The sequence below is a fragment of the Myotis nattereri genome (genome assembly GCF_964212035.1).
Source record: "Myotis nattereri genome assembly, chromosome: 3".
Classification (NCBI taxonomy): Eukaryota; Metazoa; Chordata; class Mammalia; order Chiroptera; family Vespertilionidae; genus Myotis; species Myotis nattereri.
In genome coordinates, this window is record NC_138077.1 from 105,104,837 (window position 1) to 105,129,945 (window position 25,109).

Sequence of the window (25,109 nt, forward strand, 5' to 3'; positions counted from 1 at the left end):
ACTACAATAAAAAAACCCAAAACACTCAAACACTTCAAAGCTGAATAGCATGTTATTAAATATTGATTGTGTTACCAGTGAGATCAAAGAAGAAATTAAAAACATCCTGAAAACTAATGATAATGAAAACACAACAATGCAAAATATATGGGAGACAATGAAAGCAGTCCTGAGAAGGAAGTTTATAGCTCTACAGGCCTACCTCAAAAAACAAGAAAAAAATGGTAGTAAATCATCTAACTCTACAACTCAAAGAATTAGAAAGAGAGCAACAAGAAAAGCCCAGAGTGAACAGAAGGAAGGAGATAATAAAGATTAGAGCAGAAATAAATGACATAGAGACCAAAAAAACACTACAGAAAATCAATGAAACCAAGAGCTGGTTCTTTGAAAGGATAAACAAGATTGATGAACCTGTAGCCAGGCTCACCAAGAAGGAAAGAGAGAGGACCCAAATAAACAAAATCAGAAACGATAGAGGCGACATAACAACAGACCCCACAGAAATACAAATGATTGTTAATAAATACTATGGACAGCTCTACTCCAACAAACTAGACAACCTGGAGGAAATGGACATATTCCTAGAAAAATACAACATTCCAAACTCAATCAGGAAGAATCTAAAAATCTCAATATGTCAATAACTATGGAAGAAATTGAAGCAGTCATCAAAAAGCTTCCAGCAAACAAAAGACCAGGGCCAGATGGCTTCACAGGGGAGTTTTACCAAACATTCAAGGAAGAACTAAAACCTATCCTCCTCAGACTACTATAAAAAATTCAAGAGGAAGGAACACTTCCAAGCTCATTCTATGAAGCCAGCATCACCCTAATAACAAAACCAGATAAAGACAACACACAATGAAAGAGAATTACAGGCCAATATACCTCATGAACGTAGATGCCAAAATCCTAAACAAAGTTTTAGCAAATCAGATCCAGCAGTACATCAGAAAGATCATACACCATGACTAAGTAGGATTTATCCCAGAGGTGCAAGGATGGTACAATATCCACAAATCAATAAATGTGATACATCACATAAACAAATTGAGAGAAAAAACCATATAGTCATATATCAATTGATGTAGGAAAATCATGTGACAAAATCCAACACCCATTTTTGATAAAAACTCTCAGCAAGGTGGGAGTAGAAGGATCATTCCTCAACAAAATAAAAGCCATATATGACAAACTCACAGCCAACATCATACTCAATGGACAAAAACTAAAACCATTTCCCCTAACAACAGGAACAAGATAGGGATGCCCCCTCTCACCACTTCTGTTAGACATAGTACTGGAACAATTAGCCATTGCGATTAGACAAGAAGAAGAAATAAAGGCATCAAAAGTGGAAAAGAAGAAGTAAAACAGTCCTTATTTGCAGATGAGATGATATTGTACATAGAAAACCCTAAAGATTCCATCAGAAAACTATTAGACTTAATAAATGAGTTAGGCAATGTAGCAGGATACAAAATTAACTCCAAGAAATCTATGGCATTTCTATACACCAATAGTGAACTTACAGAAAGAGAGACTAAAAAAAAATTCCATTTACCACCCACCAAAAAAATGAAGATACCTAGGAATAAACTTAACTAAAGTGGTAAAAGACCTCTACTCAGAAAACTATAGGACATTGAAAAAAAAGATAGAGGAAGACATAAACAGATGGAAGAACATATCATGTTCATGGATTGGTAGAATCAACATTATTAAAATGTACATACTACCCAAAGCAATCTATAAATTCAACGCACTTCCCATTAAAATACCAACGGCATATACCACAGACCTAGAATGAACTCTCCAAAAATTCATCTGGAATAAAAAAAAGACCCCAAATAGCCTCAGCAATCCTGAGAAAGAACAAAGTAGGTGGGATCTCAATACCAGATATCAAGATGTATTGCAAAGCCACTGTTCTCAAAACTGCCTGATACTGGCACAAGAACAGACATATAGATGAATGGAATAGAATAGAGAGGCCAGAAATCTGCCCGAACCAATATGCTCAATTAATATTTGACAAAGGAGGCAAGAACATACAATGGAGTCAAGACAGTCTCTTCAGTAAATGGTGTTGGGAAAATTGGACAGATTCATGCAAAAAATGAAACTAGACCACCAACTTACACCATGCACAAAAATAAACTCAAAATAGATAAAGGACTTAAATGTAAGACAGGAAACCATAAAAATACTAGAGGAATCCAAAGGCAACAAAATCTCAGACATATGCTGAAGCAATTTCTTCACCGATACAGCTCCTAGGGCATTGGAAACTAAAGAGAAAATGAACAAATGGGACTACATCAAAATAAGAAGCTTCTTCACAGCAAAAGAAACCATCAACAAAACAACAAGAAAGCCCACTGCATGGGAGAACATATTTGCCAATGTTATCACTGATAAGGGCCTAATCTCCAAAATTCATAGGGAAGTCATACAACTTAACAAAACGAAGATGAACAATCCAATCAAAAAATGGGCAAAGGACCTAAATAGACACTTTTTAAAAGAAAAAGTTTTTTTCCGAAAGCCAAGAGCCATATGAAAACATGCTCAAAGTCACTAATCATCCGAGACACGCAAATCAAAACAACAATGAGGTACAACCTCATACCTGTCAGAATGGCTATCATCAACAAATCAACAAATGAAAACTGCTGGTGAGGATGCTGAGAAAAAGGAACCCTCCTTCATTGCTAGTGGGAATGCAGACTGGTGCAGCCTTTGTCGAAAACAGTATGGCGTTTCCTCAAAAATTTAAAAATGGAACTGCCATTTGATCCAGTAATACCACTTTTAGGAATCTATCCCAAGAAAACAGAAACACCAATCAGAAAGGATATATGCACCCCTACATTCATAGCAGCACAATTTACAATAGCTAAGATTTGGAAACAGCCTGAGTGCCCATCAACAGATGAGTGGATTAGAAAACTGTGGTACATCTATACAATGGAATACTACGCTGCTATAAAAAATAAGGAATTCTTACCATTTGCAGCAGCATGGATGGAACTGGAGAGCATTATGCTAAGTGAAATAAGCCAGGCAGTGAAAGAAAAACACCACATGATCTCACACATTTATGGATAACAAAGAACATTATAACCTGATGAACAAAAAGATAGATACAGAGGCAGAGAAGCATTGATCAGACTGTCAAATTACAGTGGGAAGGCTGGGGAATGTTGCGGGGGGGAGGTAAGAGATCAACAGAAGGACTTGTATGCATTCATATAAGCATAACCAGTGGACACAAAACACTGGAGGGGTGGGGTGAGGGCATGTGCTGGGGGGTAGGGGAGGCTGGGGGAAGGTCAATGGGAAAAAAAAGGAGACATATGTACTACTATCTGTAATACTTTAAACAATAAAATAAAATTTAAAAATAAAGAAAATAACAAGTTATGGGCTACTTAGCATTTATCTATATATATAAAAGCCTAAGCAACTGTTACAACTGGTCGACTGGTCGCTATGACCTGCACTGACCACCAGGGGACAGATGCTCAATGCAGGAGCTGCCCCCTCATGGTCAGTGCCCTTCCACAGCCAACTTCCTGTGGCCGGCCAAACTCCCGTGGTCCGTATCCCTTGCCAGCAGGCCCCAATGGCCCCGATCGGCCACGATTGCAGGCCAGACTGAGGGACCCCACCTGTGCATGAATTTGTGCACCAGGCTTCTACTATTAAGTAAGAAAAATAAGGTAACATATACAAAAGCTCTGTGCAAACTAATCCTATATAATAAAAGGCTAATATGCAAATAGACTGAATGGCAGAACAACCGAACAACCAGTCGCTATGATGTACACTGACCACCAGGCGGCATGAGTGAAACATGGCGGGGGTCCGCCACAGCAGGATGGTGAAGCAGGTTAGTGGGGGGCGCCAGACCTAGGTCCGGCACCAGTCACTGTCATCGGGGCGAGCCTCAGGTGGTAACTGAAAATTCTTTGTTCTTGCATGCCGCAATCCCACCAGCGGGCACTTGCACTCGCTGCCAGTGCCAGAGCTGCTGCTCACACCCACTGCCAGAGCCTGGCACCAGCCCCAATCACCCCTGAGGGTTTCTCCACCTCCCCCTTCTCCTGAGTGGTGACTGGGGCAGCAGCCGCTGCTCACCACCACTTATGGTGCCGGCCCTGCTTGCAACCACTGCTGGCGCTGGCCCCAATTGCTCCACACCATCAGCAGGTGCGAGCGGGACTGGTGCTGTTAGTGGGTGGGAGCAGTGGCGTTGAGAGTGGGGCCGCTGGCAGACAGGATCAGGGGCTGCTGTGGAGGGGCTGGGATTGGGGGCTCGGAGGATGGGCCAAGACCTGCCCCTGTGCTCACCACAGCCTTGCGACCCACAGTTCCTTTTAAGGTGCACAAATTTGTGCACTGGGCCCCTAGTCTCTCTACATTATAAGAGGCCAGGGGTCATCACAATCTAAATGACCAGACAGATGACTGGTCACCAGGAAGTGCATGGAGCACCTCTTGGTGCTCCCCTGTGGTCCACAGGCTCCTATCACAGCAAGGCTGGTGGCCAGCGGGTGGGCGGGGCAGCAGGGCGAGGCAGGCATGGTTGTGGATCAGGCCTGGAGAGAGGCCCAGAGAGAGAGGAAGGGCCTGATCCACAGCTGCTGCAGAGGCTGCAGATTAGGCTCCCAGAGAGGCCTGGAGAGAGAGGCAGGGCCTGATACGCAGCTGCCATAGAGGCTGAAGATCAGGCTTAGAGAGAGGCCCAGAGATAGGCCTGGAGACGCTGACTGGCATAGAAACTGACCAATCAGAACCAAATCTGGGTGAACTGCAATGAGCCAATGGCTGCCTAGGAGGCAGAGAGTTTGACGCTGACTGGCATAGAAACCGACCAATCAGAACCTAATCTGGGTGAACTGTGAAGGCAGAACCTAAGGTGGGGGCTGAGGAGGGGTTTTAAGGGCAACAGCTGTTTGGTGTAAGGTGTAAGAAAGCAGTTCAATTTTTTAATAACCGGTTTGGCAGTATAGTCCATATGGCTGGCTATCAGTCCAGATATAGGGATTATGTATTTTCGTCTGCCAAGAGCATTTCCTCCTGCTGAAAAAGGCTTTTCATCCACATTTAAGCAATCCTATCCTATATAATCTATCTACTACTAAAAGGGTAATATGCTAATTAGACCAGGTTGACCAGCCATCTTCCAGACATCTAACTTCCTCCTGGACAAAGCCATGGTGGTGGGGGCCGAGGCAGAGGCAGTTAGGGGCGACCAGGCTGGCAGGGGAGGGCAGTTGGGGGCAACCAGGCCTGCAGGGGAGGGCAGTTGTGGGCAATCAGGCCTGCAAGGGAGGGAAGTTGGGGGAGAGATCAGGCCGGCAGTGGAGGGCAGTTGGGAGTGAGATCAGGCCAGCAGTGGAAGGCAATTGGGGGTGATCAGGCCTGCAGGGGAGGGCTATTGGGGATGACCAGGCCGGCAGGAGAGGGCTGTTGGGGGTGAACTGGCCGGCAGGGGAGGGCAGTTGGGGGCAATCAGGCTGGCAGGGGAGCAGTTAGGGATGATCAGGCAGGCCAGCAGAGGGGTTAGGGGCAATCAGGCAGGCAGGCAGTGTGGTCAGGGGTGATCAGGCAGGCAGGCAGGTGAGTGGTTAGGAGTTAGTGGTTTCAGATTGTGAGAGGGATATCGGACTGCCAGTTTTGGGCCAACCTGGCCTGCGGGGATTGGGCCTAAACTGGCAGTCAGACATCCCCCATGGGGTCTCCGATTGGAGAAGATGCAGGCTGGGCTGAGGTAACCCTCCCCCCGCCCCCCGTGCACTAATTTCACGCACCGGGCCTCTAGTATATCCTATCTAATAAAAGACAAACATGGTAATTAGCCGTACGTCTGCTACCCTTCCCATTGGCTAATCAGGGCTGCCGGAGTCCATTCATTGTCTTCACTAGCTGAGTTTAGACAGAGACCCCCCAAAAGCTAGTAACCTTTGAAGTTCTAGCAAAGGTCAGAACTGTGCACCACCCAGTTAATTTAGGTAATAATAGTTGAAGCATCCCCACCTTAGTTCCCTTAATTCCTTAGATACTTATGTAGATCCTTGTTGATTATTGTTAATCAGAAACTCTGCCTACTCCCGGAAATCTATTGATGAGCTAATCAGATACTTTGTCTATTCCTGGAAATTGTTTGCTGATCTGTGTGTCATTGAAACCTCCTTACCCTAAGGGCTACTCCAGATCAATAAAAGATTGGAGCAGCCTGAGCAGTGGTGGAAGTCCTTCGGGACTTGCCCGCCTGGTCCCCCAATATTGCAAAATTATCTCGTGTCTTTTTCTCTCATTTGTTGTGCGGCTCCTCTTTCAGATACCGAACCCTACTCCATGCAGAATGTGGAGGGAGTCTTACTCGACACAGGGCGATATGCAAATTAACTGCCAGCCAAGATGGGGGCCGGCAGCCAGGCAGCTTGAAGCGAACATGAGGCTTGCTTGCTTCAGTGACGGAGGACTCCAACGTTCCCCGCCTGCCGCTGCCGGCCTCTGAGCTTGCAGTTTGAAACATTGTTACAAATATAGAAGCTAAACAAAACCCCAGAAACCTGCATTCAGTCAGCCGGGATCTCAGAGCTGGAGTTGAAACAGTGTTTCAATTATAGAACCCAAACAAAACAGAGCAGAGGCCTAAGAGCTGGAGCCGAGCCCCAGAGCTAAAGCTGGCCCAGAATAAAAAACAAAAAGAAAAAAAGGAGCGGTTGGGAGCTTCAGTCACCCAACAGCCTGAAAACAGCCCTCAGCCCAACACCCAGACTGGCCAGGCACCCCAGTGGGGACCCCCACCCTGATCCAGGACACCCTTCAGGGCAAACCAGCCGGCCCCCACCTGTGCACCAGGCCTCTATCCTATATAGTAAAAGGGTAATTTGCCTCCCAGCACCAGGATCAGCGGAGCCGCGAGGCCTCCTGGCACCGGGATCAGCGTGACAGGGGGCAGTGCCCAAACCCCCTGATCACCCTGAGGCTCTGTGTGTGACAGGGGGCGGGGCCACAACCTCCCTATCCGCCCTGCTCTGTTCGTGACAGGGGAAGGCACCCCAACCCCCTGATCAGCCCTGTTCTGTTCCTGATAGGGGGGAACTCCCCAACCCCGATTGCCCTGCGGCTCTGTGTGTGACAGGGTGCGGTGCCCAACCCCCTGATCGGCCCTGCTCTGTGTGTGACGGGGTAGAGCCATAACCTCTCCACCGGCCCTGCCCTGAGTGTAACAGTGGCGGCGCCCCAACCCCATGATCGGCCCTGCTCTGTGGGTGATAGAGGGCGGCGCCCCAACCGCCCCCCCCCACGGGCCCTGCTCTGTGTGTGATAGGGTTTAGCCATAACCTCCCCATCAGCCCTGTCCTGAGTGTGAGAGGGTGCGGCGCCCCAACCCCCTGATCTGCCCTGCTCTGTGTGTGACAGGGTGTGGTGCCCCAATTCCCCTATCAGCCCTACCCTGAGTGTGACTGACGGTGGCATCGCAACCTCCCGATCCGCCTTGCTCTGTGCATGACAGGGGACGGCGCCCCAACCCCCTGATGGGCCCTGCTCTGTGCGTGACAGTGGGGAGCTCCCCAACTCCCTGATCGACCCTGCTCTGTGCGTGACAGGGTACGGAGCCCCAACCCCCCTGATGGGCCCTGCTCTGTGAGTGACAGAGGGCAGCACCCAAACCCCCTGATTGGCCCTGCTCTGTGGGTGACAGGGGGTGGCACCACAACCTCCCCATCGACCCTGCCTTGAGTGTGACAGGGGGCGGTGCCCCAACCCCCCAATCGGCCATACCCTGAGCGTGACTGAGGGTGGCATCGCAACCTCCCGATCCGCCCTGCTCTGTGCATGACAGGGGGCGGCGCCCCTATCAGCCCTGCTCTGAGCCAGACCAGGGGCTGCACCTAGGGATTGGGCCTGCCCTCTGTCACCCGGGAGCAGGCCTAAGCCAGCAGGTCTTTATCTCCCGAGGAGTTCCAGACTGCGAGATGGCACAGGCCGGGCTGAGGGGCCTCCCCTCCTCCCCGAGTGCAGAAATTTTTGTGCACTAGGCCTTTAGTATATATATATAAAAGCCTAACCAACCAAACAAGTGGACGGTCACTATGACACACACTAACCAGGAAGGGGCAGACACTCAATGAACAAGCTGCTGCTGGGTTTCAGTGCACTCCCACAGCTAGAGCGCTGCTCAGCGAGCCTACCAAGCGGTGGTGGCAGCAGGTGCAGTGGGGCCAGGAAACAGGAGCTGCGCTGCACCTGGCCTGGGTTTAGGCTCCTCCCCAGCCACCTGCTGCTTCATGCACTACTACATCCCTTGGGGGATGTCGGAATGCTGGTTTTGGCCCGATCCCTGCAGGCCAGGTTGGGCCAAAACTGGCAGTCCAACATCCCCCATGGTGCTCTGGATTGCGAGATGGCACAGGCCAGGCTGAGGGACCCTACCGGTGCACGAATCTGTGCACTGGGCCTCTAGTAGTCTATCACAGCTTCGGGTTTGCTCTGGCTAGCTTGTTTCAGTGGTTGGGCATAGGCCTGCACACTGAAGGGCTTCAGGTTTTGCAAGAGCATGTACCTGGGCTGTAGGTTCAATTCCCCAGCTCAGGTTCGGGAGCATGCTTGGGAGTCAATCTCTCTCTCTCTCTCCCACCCCCATCCCTCCACCACTTGCCTTCCACTTTCTCTGGAAATCAATGTAGGGAAAAGTTTCATCCAAGGTAAGAACAGTTTTTATTTTAGTGTTTGCTACTGCTGCCTTTTGAAGTTTTAGTAAATTCAAAAACTAATAGAAAACATCAGAACGTGGCTTTATTGGTTCTAAAAGCTATTAATGAAGAGAAGGGGGGAGCAAGAGGAAGCCAAATATCTAACCATTATTGAAAATATAAATTATAGAATGTTCGTAGAATGGAGTAGCATGCTAACATTAAAAATGATTTTTTATGCTGGTGGGCATGGCTCAGTGGTTGAGCATAGACCTACTAGTATAAACTGATCATGGTTGAATACCCCATCAGGACACATGCCTAGGTTGCAGGCTTGATCCCTAGTGTGCGGTGTGCAGGAGGCAGCCGATCAATAATTCTCTCTCATCAACAAATTAACAAACGACAAGTGCTGGCGAGGATATGGAGAAAAAGGAACGCTCGTGCACTGCTAGTGGGAATGCAGACTGGTGCAGCCACTGTGCAGAACAGTATGGAGTTGCCTCAAAAAACTAAAAATGGAACTCCCATTTAACCCAGTGATCCCACTTTCAGGAATATATCCCAAGAAACGAGAAACACCAATTAGAAAGGATATATGCACACCTATATTCATAGCAGCACAATTCACCATAGCTAAGATTTGGAAACAGCCTAAGTGCCCATCAGTAGATGAGTGTATTTAAAAAGTGTGGTACATCTACACAATGGAATACTACGCTGTGGTAAAAAAAAAAAAAGGTCTTACCATTTGCAACAGCATGGATGGAACTGGAGAGCATTATGCTAAGTGAAATAAGCCAGTCAGAGAAAGATAAATATCACATTATCTCACTCATTTATGGAATATAATGAACAACATAAACTGATGAACAAAAACAGATCCAGAGACAGAGAAGCATCGATCAGACCATCAAACCTCAGAGGGAAGGTAGGGGATGGTGGTGGTAAGGGGGAGAGATCAACCAAAGGACTTATATGCACGCATATAGGCCTAACTAATGAACACAGACAACAGAGGGGTGAGGGCATGAGTGTGTGTGTGGGGGGAGGTAATGTGGGGATAAGGACACATGTAATACCTTAATCAATAAAGAAATTTAAAATAATAATAATAATAATTCTCTCTCATCATTGATGTTTCTATCTCTCCCTCTCTTTTCCTCTCTGAAATCAATAAAAAAATTTTTAAATGATTTTGTAGAAGACCAGTTAATGGTAAATAAGTATTACATGGTATGCTTTAAATGGAAAACAAACAAACAAAAACAACACCGTTATAAATGTAGGTATAATGTGATTCAAACTTGTCTTTTAAAAAAACCTGTGTATAGTTTTGCTAACCTGTACCTTCTTAATTTGTAAAAGAAATGTATAATATATTTGTAATAAAAAAATGTAAAGAATGAAAAAAGTCTCAGCTTCCTTACCTTTAATGAGAACATGGTAAGAACAGTTCCTGACGCAGTGCTTAATAACTGTTAGCTATTGATATAAATGTAAGCTCTGCGGCGGTAGAGGGGCGTTCGGATTTTAAACCCCTTTTTGTCTCCCACAGGGCCTAGCAACGTGCCCCCCAGCCTGCTACATATTTGATAGTATTTGCGATCAGAAGAATCCGCTAACCCCCGCGCCGCAGCTCGCACCCCAGGGCTCCTTGGAGCAGGGGACCAACACAGCCCAGAACCCAAAGCTCGGGACGCTGACGCGTCGGACTTCCTTCGCGAGCGGACACGGGACCGGAAGTGGCGAGGGCGGGGTCCGCGCTGAAGGGAAGGTGGCGACCCCGCGAAGATGCTGCTGGACCTATCCGAGGAGCACAAGGAGCACCTGGCCTTTCTGCCGCGAGTGAACAGCTCGGGTCCGGGGCGCGGCAGCGGGGGGTGGCGTTGTGGGGTCCGGGAGGGAAGCCGCGGGAGCGCCCGGTGCTCATGGTCTCCTGGCTTCCGTTGCAGTCGTCGCCGAGTTTGGGCGGATTGCGGTGGAGTTCCTGAGGCGAGGAGCGAACCCCAAGATCTACGAGGGCGCCGCCAGTAAGAAGGGAGGGGCACGGCCCCGCAGGCTGTGCTAGCCGTTGTCTGTAGCCCTGAAAAGGGGTCGTTGCGTCTCCGAGGGTCTAGTGCCCTTGTGGTAGAGTAACGCCCGGAGGGCCCTTCAGTCCGGGCGCAGGGCCTGCCGTTTTCCTAAGAAGCCGTGAGGTTTTTAGAGCTTCTATCAGTCGGCTTCCTCGTGGGTAAAATAGACATACTACCGCCTGCGAGACATACCATAAGGCTTACGCTCACCGAAGTGTGTGGACTAGCCCGGCGAGCCGCATCACGCCAGTGTTCGGTTATTATTGTTCACACGTCTTCTTTTGGTGAAGCATTGTTTTTTCCCGCTGCAGGAGGGCAGGTTCTCAGGTTAAGTCGGTTGCCGCAGGTCTGGCCTCGGGCGGCTGCATTGGTGAAGAAGGAAGGTTACAGCGGGCGCTCCTGAAGGCATGGGGCTGGGAGCGAGAAGGAGCGGGACGCTGTTACCACCTCATTGTTTTTAATTGTTTGAAAAAAAATGGAATAATGGACAATATTTAGTCTTAAATAAGAGTTTGAGTAAAAGGATAAAAACCACACAATAATTTATTTGCTCATTTTTCCTTTTTTCTCAGGAAAACTCAATGTGAGTAGTGACACTGTCCAGCATGGCGTGGAAGGATTAATATACCTGCTCACTGAAAGCTCAAAGCTCATGGTAAGGACTTCTGTGGACTATCTTGCATTTCCCCAACCTTAGGAAGGTCATGCATACTTAACATCAGGGGTCCTCAAACTTTTTAAGCAGGGGGCCAGTTCACTGTCCCTCAGACCGTTGGAGGGCCGGACTATAGTTTAAAAAAAAACTATGAACAAATTCCTATGCACACTGCACATATCTTATTTTGAAGTAAAAAACCAAAACGGGAACAAATACAATATTTGTATTTGCATGTGGCCCGCGGGCCGTAGTTTGAGGACCCCTGCTCTACATCATAGTTCTGGCAAATACCTGCTTATTTCAGTAATGTTGTTCATGGCTTATGATTGATTTGGTGAAGCCAGGCCTAAACAATCTATACTGCGGCTGCGAGGGCCCAGGGCAGGCCAAGGAGGCTGGAGAGGTGGCAGCAACAGAGGGGTGATGGGGGCGTGCCTCCCCCTGATCAGCCCAGTTGCCTCCCATAGGGGAGGCCAGAGGCAGCAGCAGTGGTAGGGTGATGGGGTGCACCTTCCTCTGATTAGCATGGTCACCTCCCACAGAGGGAGGCCAGACTGTGGCCTTAGACTGTCAGTAGAACATCCCCTGAGAGCTCCCAGACTGTGAAGGGGGACAGGCCAGGCTGAGGGCCCTCCCCCAGGACCCGGGTGCCTGCAGCAGGCCAGAGGAGAGAAGCCTGGGTCCTGGGTGTGGGGGCTGAGGCAGAGGCAATTAGGGATGATCAGATATGCAGAGAGCAGTTAGGGGTGATCAGGCTGGCAGGGGAGCAGTTAGGGGCGATCAGGAGTCCTGGGTGCCTGCAGCTGGCCTGGGTGAAGCCACCCCGGTCCCGGGTACCTGCTGCTGGACAGAGGGAGGGAAGCCCGGGTCCCAGGTGCCTGTGACTGGCCGGAGGAGGAAAGCCTGGGTCCCGGGTGCAGGGGCTGAGGCAGAGGCAGTTAGGGGTGATCAGGTAAGCAGGCAGGTGAGTGCTTAGGAGCCAGCAGTCCCAGATTGCGAGAGGGATGTCCGACTGCCGGTTTAGGCCCAAACTGCAGGATTTGGGCCTAAACCGGCAGTCGGACATCCCCCAAGGGTCCTGGATTGGAGAGGGTGCAGGCCGGGCTGAGAGAGCCACCCCCTCCCTCCGTGCATGAATTTCGAGCACTGGGCCTCTAGTGTATAACAATCTGCTGTCATGAATACCTTCATCTATAATAATAATAAGGTAATATGCTAATTAGACCGGACGTCCTTCAGGACAAAGCTGGGTCCCCGGTGCCCTCCAGCTGCTGGGGGGAAGCCTGCCAGAGGGAAGCCAGTGCTGGCAGCCGGTGGAAGGAAGGCCTACTCTTGCATGAATTTTGTGCATGGGGCCTCTAGTGTTAGTGTAAATTAAAATTGCCATTAATTCTGCATGTTACTGAACCATATACCATAGTATGTATCCTAAGAGAAGGGAGAATATAGTGATTTACTTTTTTGCATATTAGCAGCATCTGGCGTGATACAGAACAGGAGAGAAAACAGGGCATTTTAATAATTCTTTATTTTTATATTTTAATAAAGTATTTTTATGTCTCAGAAACTCAGATTTTAAAATAGTGAGCAAGGGTTGCCTTTAATTAAGGAGTGTTGTTTCTTTTACCAGACAGAATTTGGGGATTTATCAAAAGAATTCAGGGATTTCATATTCTTTTGTGTAGTAGTATATCAACTGTTTTAGCATTTTCTAGACAAAGATAAATTTTGATGTTCTGTTAAACTCAAATCACTTTAGATTTCCGAACTGGATTTCCAAGACTCTGTTTTTGTTCTGGGATTCTCAGAAGAATTGAACAAATTGTTGCTTCAGCTTTATCTGGATAACAGAAAGGAGATCAGAACTATTCTGAGTGAACTGGCACCAGACCTCCCCAGTTACCACAGCCTTGAATGGCGACTAGATGTACAGGTATGGCTTTTTATTGTTATTAATCTGAATTAGATACAAGATTAATTTTAGGTTTATGTCCTCAGGCCTATTCTTTACCACCTTAACCAAACTCTGGTTTGAAACTTGAGAGGTTTGTTTGTTTGTATGTCTTTTAGATAGCATTTTTTTAAAATTTATCTTTATTGTTGAAAATATTACAGGTGTCCCCTTGTTTCCCCTCATTGGCCCCCTGCCCTCCATTTTAACCCCCTCCCCAGGCCTTTTAACCAAAGAACTTACATGCATATATGCATAACCCGTAGACATAGACAATAGTGTGTTGAAGGCCTGAAACTAGTTTTTTAATGTTCATTTTTCAGGCCATTTCACAAATAGTTCATTTTCTTATATTTTTAATGTGTCACATCAGTTTAATTTGCAAAGTTTGTAAGAAATAGGTTATTTTGGAAAAGGAGATGGTTATGCAGATTTTCTTCAGTGATGCTTAGATTTTTTAAAGCCTTTTTGTTTAAATAAATACACACATAGAAAAGTGCACAGGTCAGTGAATGTACAGTTCAATGAGTTATCTCATGGTGAAAATACCCATGAAACCAACACTTACCCATGACCAGCATCCCAAAAGTGTCTTCCTCATCTCCTGCCAACTACTTCCCCTTTTTTCTTTTCCTGATTTCTAATACATAGATTACTTTTGCTGCTCTTTAACTTTATGTATATGGAATGATTCAGCAGTGCTCTTTTGTGCCTGGCTCTGGCTTCTGTACATATTATATTTGTGAGATTCATTTGTTTTTAAAGCCATATAGATAACCAAAAGGTAGTTGTCAGACTATTGCATGTAACCCTTCTTCAAACAGTGACAGATTAAGAGATGTTTATTGATTGTCATCCATTTGCTTTGCTAAATGCTTTGGGAAACAAAGTGTAAGATGCTTTCTCAGCTGGAAAAGATATTGTCATTTAGGAATATTAGATGTTCTCGAAATACCCTGTAATTAAAAATAGTTATGGCCCTAGCCGGTTTGGCTCACTGGATAGAGCGTCGGCCTGGGGACTCAAGGGTCCCAGGATCAATTCCAGTCAAGGGCATGTACCCTGGTTGCAGGCAGTACACCCAGTAGGGGGTGTGCCGGAGGCAGCTGATCGATGCTTCTCTCTCTTCGATGTTTCTAACTCTCTATCCCTCTCCCTTCCTCTCTGTAAAAAATCAATAAAATATATATTTAAAAAAAAATAGTTATGAAATACTAGAGGCCCGATGCTTAGATTCATGCACCAGTGGGTTCCCTTGGCTTGACCTGTGGGGATTGGGCCGAAACCGGCTCTCCAACATCCCCTGAGGGGTCCCGGATTGCGAGAGGGTGCAGGCCAGGCCGAGGGACCCCACTGGTGCATGATCAGGACTGGCGAGGGACCGCGGGAGGGGTCCAGGGCATGTCCAGCCCATCTCTCCCAGTCCCAATTGGCTGTACCCCAGCAGCAAGCTATCCAACCAATTGGAGTGTCTGCCCCCTGGTGGTTAGTACGCATCGTAGTGACTGGTCGAACAGTTGGACACTTAGCATATTAGGCTTTTTTATTATATAGGACTAGGGGCTCAGTGCACGAATTCGTGTACCTTAAGAGGAACTGTGGGCCACAAGGCTGTGGTGGGCACAGGAGCAGGTATTGGCCCATCCTCCGCGCCTCCGCCCGGCCCCTCTCACCGTGGCCCCCAGTCCCCTGTCTGCCAGCCGTCCCGCTCCCCCCACACACTGACAGCACTGGCCCCACTCGTACCTGCTGACGGTACAGGGTGATTTGGGCTGGTGCCAGCAGTGGGTATGAGCAGCGGCTGCTGCCCTGATTGCCCCTCAGGAGCAGGGGGAGGTGGAGAAGCCCTCAGGGGCGATAGGGGCCTACAGCCGTCGCTCGCACCCGCTGACAGCGCCAAGTGATCGGGTCCAGCACCATGTGCCGGCAGCAGGTGTGAGTGCCCAGCGGGACTGCAGTGTGCGGGAACAAAGTATTTTCAGTAATGACCAGAGGCTTTCCTTGATGACAGCGACTGGCGCCCTACCTAGGTCTGGAACCCCCACTCACCTGCTCCACCATCCCGCCATGGCCAATGCTCACCATGTTCCACGCTCTGCCTCCTGCTGCCGACACCCGCCATGTTCCGCACATGCCCCCCTGGTGGTCAGCGCATGTCATAGTGACCAGTTGTTCGGTTGTTCCACCGTTGGGTCTATTTGCATAGTAGGGTTTTATATATATAGATGATTTTGGAGGAGGGAAAAGAATAGAATTGTGTAAATCAAGATACACTGAGTGTTTCAAAAAAGCTGTAGTTCAGGTAGTTCAGTGAATGTACACAGGAATGATTCAGAAAAGTCTGAACAAAAGGGGGTGAAATCTCAGAAGGATAAATGAATAGAGAAAACTAGGATAAATATTCTTGACAGAGGAGACAGTGTAAGCTGTAAAGGCCCACATGCATATGGGAATGAGCATGTTGAATATATCAGTGGTCGCCAACCTTTCAGACCTCACAGATCACCAGTTGGCAACCACTGGAATATGTGGTTTTTAGCACACTAGCCTAGCGAAACTGAACTGCATATTGGAATGACCTGGGAGCTTTAAAAAATTCTGTGCTCCATTCCCCACCCCACTTCCCTAGAGATTCTGACTTATTGGTATGGGGTTTGGCCAGGGCATCAGTATTTTCTTAAAATAAGTTTTTATTGATTTAGGGAGAGAGGAAGGGAAAGGGAGAGAAAAAGAGAAACATCAACATGAAAGAGAAACATCAGTTGGTTGCTCCCGCACATACCCCGACTGGGGATGTAACCCGAAACCTGGGCATTTGTCCTAACTGGGAATCAGAATCAAACCAGTGACTTTTCAGTGCATAGGATGATGCTTATCCAACTGAACCATAATGGCCAGGGTTTAGGATTTTTTTAAACGCTCTCCATTTACCCAGGTCATTCTAATATGCAAAAAAGTTTGTAAACCACTGTACCATGGATTCTTCCTGACTTGAATAGGTGGTCCAAATAGGTTATAGAAATTCTGATAGAGGAGTTTAGCAGTTAAAGGTGTTATCGGTTAATAATGATTTTGTAATCAAAGAAAACACGATAATTTCAAGAGAAACATCAAAAGTGCTTTATTCAAAGTAATGTCCATTGCTAGCTACACATTTTCCCCATCTTTCAGGTAATTTGTTGTGGATACTGCCCCAATAGAACTTTGCTTGTTTTGAGGCAAACCATTCTAAGACCCAATTTTCCACTTCTTCATATGTTTTGAAGTGTGTGTGATGCCACGTACCGTGTAGCTTAGGGTTCAGGATCTGGAGAAGGGCCACGGGCAAATGACAAGACGAGACAAGAAATAATAATTTGGAAATTGTGGGCCAGGCAGAGAATCTGTTTCAAGAAGAAAGACTTAGCTGGTGCCCAGGCCCTGCCAACCTTTTATTCAATTTTGGATACACATATTGCCCTTAGTAAGGCAGGCAATTCTGATAACAGACAGACTATCTTAAAGGTCAATAAATATTAGTAAAGATTTACTTTGAGACTATTTGGTCAGTGAATTGCTTGAGTCACCATTGTCTTGACTAAACAATCAGTGCATAGCTTTGGCCCTTGCCTGAGCTCAAGGTTACCAGCATTCCGGGCTCCTTGTTTACACTTTTCTGATAGGGAAGAAAATGGGTTGCTTCCAACAGAAGTGCTGCTCAGAAAGTGCGTGTGCCATCGATCTGAACAAGTGGTAATCTGAAGGAGCAAGGTCAGGTGAATATAGCGGGTGGGTTAATACTTCCCAGGCAAGATCTTTTTTAACGTGTCTTTAACTGGTTTTGAAGTGTGTGATGGTGCATCATCATGAAGCAAAATTACTTTGCTGTGTCTTCTGGCACATTCTGGTTGTTTCATGATCAAAGCGTGGTTCAAATTCATTATTTGTTGTTGGTAGCGATCAGTATTAACGGTTTCACCTGGTTTTAGAAGCGCATAATACACCACACCTTCCTGATCCCACCAAACGCAGAGCATTGTCTTCTTTCCGAAGTGATTTGGCCTTGCAGTCTATGTTAATGGTTGACCTGGATCAACCCATGATTTTGTGCATTTGGGATTCTCACATCCACTTTTCATCTCCAGTCACAATTTGATACAAAGAAGACTTTCTTTCGTGCCATTGAAGCAACACTTTACTGATGACTTTTTGGTTTTCCATTTGTCTTTTGTTCAGTTAATATGGCACCCATTTTCCTTCCTTTGAAATCTTTCCCATTGCTTGTAAACGATCGGAAATTGTTTGCTGAGCAACATTTAATCTTTCTGCAAGTTGTTTTTAAGTTTGACACACATCTTCATCCAATAATGCTTGTAATTGTTGGTCTTCAAACTTTTTCGGTTGTCCTGGACGTTCTTTATTTTTCACATTGAAATCATCACTTTTATAAAGCATTTAAACCAGTGTTCACAAGTATCTTGAGACTAGAGGCCCAGTGCACGAGATTCGTGCCCTGAGGGAGGGGGGCACCCTCTCCAATTTAGGACCCCTCAGGGGATGTCCCACAGGGATCAGGCCTAAACCAGCAGTCAGACATCCCTCTCACAATCTGAGACTGCTGGCTCCCAACTGCTCGCCTGCCTGATCACCCCCTAACCACTTCCCTGTCAGCCTTATCGACGCCTGCTTCTCTGCCGGCCCGATTGTCCCCAACTGCCCTCCCCTGCCGGCCTGATTGCCCCTAACTGCCCTCTCCTGCTGGCCTGGTTGCTCCTAACTGTCCTCCCCTACTGGCCTGATCACCCACGTCTGCCCTCCCCTGCTGGCCATCTTGTGGCTGTGGGCACTGCCATCTTTGAGGGAGTGGCAGTCAGTTAGCATATTCTCTCCTTATTGGCTGCAGGCCCTGCCATCTTTGTGATGGCGTAAGGGTCTATTAGCATATTTTCTCATTATTAGATAGGATGGAGCATGTTCACAATAAGCTTGCTGAAATATTCAGCAGCACTTTTCTTCGAAATAAAGTAATGAATTAAAACTTCCTGCAATTGCTCTTTTTTTTGGCATGAATTTCAACATTTTTAAGTGTAGAAATATCTATGATGTTAACACCTTCAGAAAATTTGACATATGAAGTTTTGAAGCTTGTTGTCAATACAACAAAATAGCATATATATTAAATCGCATGTATATCAACATATGTGTAACTCCATCTATTGAAAAAAATCCGCATTTTTAACTGGTACACCTTATACTTTAGTTTGATGAGTACTTGAATAGATATTAACACAAGATATGGCATGAACCAGATTATAGACTCCCTGAGGGCAGGTACTATATCTTGTTAACAACTGTGTCCCCAGCACAATGCCTGGCACATAACAGGAATTCACTGCTAAATATAAAATGGTTGGGAGGGTGGCTAGTGGTGGTAAGCACCTTCTTAAAGAAATGATTTATCAAATAATTCTTGTATACCTATCATGGGGTGTGGATACAGCAAGGGACAAGGTACAGGTTAAGCAGCAAGTCCTGCAGAGCTCATGGGGAGGAGGAGATCCTTGGTTAAACCTTTATGTTTAGGTCCTTTCATAATAACTAGGTGGAGAAGTAGGGATGGTTATGTTCATGAGGTTCAGGGATAATTTATCTTATACATTTTTACCTCTATTATGTAGTGATGATATCTTCTGAATCTTGGGGTCCAGTAGCCCTTAGAATTTTTTTGTTGTTTTGCTTTGTTGATTTCGAATTTTTCATTATAAAGACATCTTAAAAATTAGAAGGATAAGCAATTGAATTTTCTAAAGTTAAACTCAAGAGAGCTCATTTATCCAGTGAAATTAGTTTGAATAGCTGGGTTACTATAAGAATTACTACAGTTTGAAGTTGAGGGGATACTGAATGAATACTGCCTCATGGTGAAATGCATTTAAGTGCTAAAACTACTTAGAGAACTAATTGATTCTGTGTGCATATTAGTTGAAATTATTACAAGGGATTTTAACTGGAGTGGAATTTTCTGCTATGGGAGGAAGACTTATCAAATGAAAACCAGCTAAAAGGCTAGGAAACTAGTAACAATACAGAACTTTTCATTTTTGAGTAACTGATTTGTCTTGTAGAGATTGGTAGTGAACCATCTAATTATTGTGCAGTTGCTTATGGGAAATAAATTAATCATAGTTGAGTTTCTAAAAAAAAGCCACTTCCTATACTTCATAAATTACAAACATAATTAATGCCTTTATTAGTAGCACCAGTAAATTGAATGCATCTGACATTGGTGAAGGAGGATGTTACCTTTAAGGCTACTATATTTAAAACTAGAGGCCCGGTGCACAAAAATTTGTGCACTCGGGAGGAAAAGGGGTCCCTCAGCCCTGCCAGTGCCCTCTCGCAGTCTGGGACCCCTCGGGAGATAACGACCTGCTGGCTTAGGCCTGCTCCCGGGTGGCAGAGGGCAGGCCCAATCCCTAGGTGCAGCCCCAGGTCGGGCTCAGAGCAGGGCCGATTGGGGAGTTGGGGTGCCGCCCCCTGTCATGCACAGAGCAGGGCGGATCTGGAGGTTGCGATGCCACCCCTAGTCACGCTCAGGGTAGGGCCGATTGGGGGGTTGGGGCCCCGCCCCCTGTCACACTCAAGGCAGGGTCAATAGGGAAGTTGCGGCGCCACTCCCTGTCACGCACAGAGCAGGGCGGATTAGGGGGTTGGGGCGCTGCCCCCTGTCATGCACAGAGCAGGGCCCATCAGGGGGGTTGGGGCTCTGTACCCTGTCACACATAGAGCAGGGCCGATCAGGGGGTTGAGGAGCTCCCCACTGTCACTCACAGAGAAGGGCCCATCAGGGGGGTTGGGGCACCGCCCCTCGTCACACACAGAGCAGGGCGGATCAGGGGGTTGGGGGCGCCACCCTCTATCACCCACAGAACAGGGCCGATTAGGGGGTTGGGGCGCCGCCACTGTCACACTCAGGGCAAGGCCGATGGGGAGGTTATGGCTCTACCCCGTCACACACAGAGCAGGGCCCGTGGGGGGCAGCGGATTTGAGTGCCACCCTCTATCACCCACAGAGCAGGGCCAATCAGGGGGTTGGGGCGCTGCACCCTGTCACACACAGAGCAGGGCCGATCAGGGGGTTAGGGCGCTGCACCCTGTCACACACAGAGTTGCAGGGCGATCAGGGGGTCGCGGCTCCGCTGATCCCGGTGCTGGGAGGCATATAGAGGCCTGGTGCATGGGTGGGGGCTGGCTGGTTTGCCCTGAAGGGTGTCCTGGATCAGGGTGGTGGTCCCACTTGGATGCCTGGCCAGCCTGGGTGAGGGGATGATGGCTGTTTGCATCTGGTCACACACCCTTTAGAGTGGGGGTCCCCACTGGGGTGCCTGGCCAGTCTGGCTGAGGGGCTGAGAGCCGTTTTCAGGCTGACGGGTGACTGAAGCTCCAAACCCCTCCTTTTTTTTTTTTTTTTCTTTTTTATTCTGGGCCAGCTTTAGCTCTGAGGCCTCGGCTGCTGAAAACAGGTTTCTGGCCTTTGTTTACCGTCTGTATTTGATCCAGTGTTGCGGTCTGGCTGGCTGAAGCTCCGCTGAGTAAAGCAGGTTTCTGGGGTTTTGTTTATCTTCTATATTTGCAACATAGTTGCTTAGAGTTGCAGCTGAGAGGCGGGCAAGTCAGGCGTGGGAACGTTGGAGTCCTCCGTCACTGAAGCAAGCAAGCCTCATGTTAGTTTCAAGCTGCCTGGCTGCTGGCCGCCATCTTGGCTGACAGTTAATTTGCATATCACCCTGATTAGCCAATGGAAGGGTAGCGTCGTACGCCAATTACCATGTTTCTCTTTTATTAGTGTAGATTGCTGTTGTTATTTTTACAGGGAGAAGGACAGAATTCCATCCCCATTAAAAATAAGTTCATATCATGAACTTTTGTGGGATACTGTTCTTTATCCTGCAGTAGTAGTATTGAGTGTCATTCAGTTTTCTTTCTGAGAAAAAATTAGGTGTAATTTTATCTTACTAGGTGTTTGTTAGGTATATTATATAATCTTTATCTAGAAATTTTTAAAATAATGGTACACATAAGTATCTTATAAGTACATTTAGATATCATGTTACCCTAACCAGTTTGACTCAGTGGATAGAGCGTTGGCCTGAGGCCTGAAGGGTCCCAGGTTTGATTCCGGTCAGGGACACAGGTCCAAGTTGTGGGCTCAATCCAGTATGGGGCATGCAGGAGGCAGCCGATCAATGATTCTCTCTCATCATTGATGTTTCTGTCTCTCTCTCCCTAACCCTTTCTCTCTGAAATCAATAAAAATTTATTTTTTAAAAATAGACTCATGTTATCTAAAAGTGGGAGGATAGATTGAGTGACCTTAAGTCTTTCAACAAAAAATTCCTGACTTGCCCTAACTGGTTTGGCTCAGTGGATAGAGCGTCGGCCTGTGGACTGAAGGGTCCCGGGTTCGATTCCGGTCAAGGGCATGTACCTTGGTTGCGGGCACATCCCCAGTAGGGAGTGTGCAGGAGGCAGCTGATCGATGTTTCTCTCTCATCGATGTTTCTAACTCTCTATCCCTCTCCCCTCCTCTCTTTAAAAAATCAATAAAATATATATATTTTTTAAAATTCCTGACTTAATTACACCTAAATACATTTGGTCCCTATCTGTCAGTGCAGATATAGAGGGAAAAGAAGTATAAATAATGCATAACTGAATGAATAAGTAGTATTTCCAGTAATAATATTTATTCTTCTGTACTAGAGAAATGATCTTACAGAGATAATTTGCCTTACAGATATATATTTTATGTTTGGAGACTAACTCACCCAAAGGAATTAATCTATTGTTTCCAAATTATTTTGAGACATTAAATTTCAGCTTTGGATTAGTATCTTGTTTTTGTGTGTGTGTGTATCTTTTTTTTATGTACAAATGATCCAGAATTAATTGGAAGAAGTTATTAGTCAGAATATTCTGTTGTGGTATTAAGTTAATCCTGAAATCTTAGATTTAGATTTGTCACTCACTTGGAAATCTCTTCAGTTTGGCTTCTTGTCCTTTTGACATTACTCTAGTAGTTTTAGATAACAATCTTGCTTTCTTGTATAACAAGATGTTTCAGGTTCATCTTGTACAATTCCTGTCCCAGACTTCAATCGAATCAGCTATTCAAGGAGGTCCTGGTTCCTTTTAATGGAAAATCGCCTGTAGAGAGCACATTCTGGTGTTGGGTTAAATGCCATAATTTCCAAGTTGGTCATTGTTTCTAGTAGTTTTTTATCTTTTAATAATATATCACTAGTGCTTTTTTTTTTTTAAATCCTCATCTGAGGGTACGTTTTTATTGATTTTAGAGAGAGAGAGGAAGGGAGAAAGAGAGAAACATTGATGTAAGAGAGAAACATCGATTGGTTGCCTCCTATACACACCCTGACCAGGAATCAAAACTGCAACCTTTTGGTGTATGGGATAATGTGCCAACCTACCGAGCCACCAGTAGTACTTATTTTTAAAATTTTGGACTAGATCATACAAACAAAAGATTATAGATACTCAGTTTAAAGAAGAAGAATAAAAACAAGTACCCATTGCCAAGCTGAAGAACTAGAACAAAACCAGTACCTTTGAATCTCCCTCCCGTAATAAGAACCCCTCCCAGCACCCTGGAGGTAACCACCATCCTAAATTTTCTATTAATTTTTGTTTATAGTTTTTTACTCGCTTGCAGTGGATGAGAGTTTCCATTCCCATCACCTGCAGTGCTCCATATGGAAAGCTTTTTAATCATGCTAGTGAAACGTATCTTATGGTCTTATTGACCATTTTCTTGATTCTAATAAAGTTGAGCATACTTGCCTGTTTATCTATTTGTGTTACTACTTTTGTTAAGTGCTTATTTCGTCTTCTGTACGTTCTTCTGTTGGTTTTATGTTTTGTTCCTTATAAATCAGAGCAGTTATTCATGCATTCTGGATACTAATCTTTTTTTGCTTGTATGTGTTGCAAAATAATCTCAGTCTGTGGCTTGTTTTTCCACCATCTTTATGTGTCCTTTGAAGAAAATTTAATAATTTTAAAATAGTTAAATTTGTCACTTTTTTCTTTATGGTTTGTGCCTTTTATATCATATTTAAGAAAGTTTTCCACACTGTAAGGTTGCATGTATGTTCTGATTTTTTTTTCCCCAAAAAAAGTTTTAAAGTTTACTTTTCATTTTGAAGTCTATGCTTTATCTGAAGTTTTATTTTTATACATGGTATAAGTAATTATAAATGTTATGTATTAAGTGTATTTTATGTACTAAATTGTTATTATGCTCTTATTCCATTTAAAATCAAGCTTGCAAGCAGAAGCCTCAGGCAACAGATAAAACCATCAGTGACTATAAAATTACACCTTAATCAGAATGGAGATCGCAACACCAAAGTTCTGCAGACAGATCCAGCTACCCTGATGCACTTGGTTCAGCAACTGGAACAAGCATTGGAGGAAATGAAAACAAACCACTGTAGGAGAGTTGTGCGCAGTATCAAGTAGTCCTGGTTTTAAGTTTTATTTCCTTTTAATTGCTTGTGAATTAATGATGTGCAGCAATTACTTTTAAAAACTATTTTTTTAGTTAATTGATAGTGATAACTACATATAGATTCTATGAAAGTTTTTTTTTCCTATGACAAGATCTGAAGTCATGTTCAAAAGCTGACATAAGTTTCTTTCCTGGTGCTAAATGTGGTCAGCTTCTTGACAAATTAGGATGTATTTTCTATTTTAAATATGTAAATAGGATTGAATCAGCTGAAAGTGAATCTATACTGTTCATGTTATCTGTATATATGAATGATTATACTTGTCTTAGTACTTCTTTTGACTACTTAACTTTATTATTTTCTTCCTTATTGACCAAAATTTGAAAATAAAATTCGCAGTATTACTATTACTATACTGTTACTATTCAGAATGTTTCTAGACAGTTCAGAGTTTTTGAACTTTAAAAGCAACTCATGGATGTTAATAGCCACAGAATAGTTGGAAATAAATATGAATTTTTTTAAATGCTCTATAGCTTAGTCAGTTCATGAATTTTTCTTTGCATATTGCTTAAGTTTGAATTTTCATGGCTAATTAGCTTAAGTATTTATCAATCAAATTTGTGCAATCATATATATTACATTTTATCAAGGACTACTTTTTGCCCGAGTACCCAAAGTGTCTAAGATACATGTTGTCATTTACATTTATAAACAATGCTTGCAGGGGTAATATAATTGATTTTTAATTATCTGGCTAAAAATACCAGTCATTTTTTATATTTTTGTTTAAATAAAATATAAAGAAGGCAAAGGAAGACCATGTTTACTACATTCCAGGCTTTCTTCCTTACAAACTTGATTTTTGTTTTGTTTTCTTTTTTAGTAGGTATCCATAAATTGTGTGGCCTGTAAAACTGATGCCGGTGTGTCAGGTCAACTTGATAGAGTACAGGGATACAGGGAGACTTAAGGGAAAAAAGAGACTTATAGAGAAATATCACATGGAAATGGGATTCAGTCTTAAATATACTAGGGCCTTATTCTGAAAGTCTCATCCCTGTGGAACAACCCAGAAAGGCCTAAGAACCATGAGACTCTAAGCTACACTCTAGGTTCTATCAACACTTTGCTGCCTGAGAATGAGAGATTTTTAGGTCAGAGTGACATCATGTTTCTTTCTCTCATGAGAGAGCCTAT

The 25,109-nt window shown here is 45.3% G+C and overlaps 1 protein-coding gene across 1 annotated transcript; it reads left to right on the forward strand.

Moving 5' to 3' along the window:
- The first annotated feature begins 10,446 nt into the window (after window positions 1-10,446).
- Window positions 10,447-24,771, forward strand: COMMD2 (COMM domain containing 2). The gene is made up of 5 exons (XM_081088337.1): window positions 10,447-10,578; window positions 10,673-10,750; window positions 11,365-11,447; window positions 13,210-13,383; window positions 23,722-24,771. The coding sequence occupies exons 1-5, from the start codon at window positions 10,512-10,514 to the stop codon at window positions 23,917-23,919; spliced, it is 600 nt and encodes a 199-aa protein (XP_080944463.1). The 5' UTR covers window positions 10,447-10,511; the 3' UTR covers window positions 23,920-24,771.
- The last annotated feature ends 338 nt before the right edge of the window (window positions 24,772-25,109 follow it).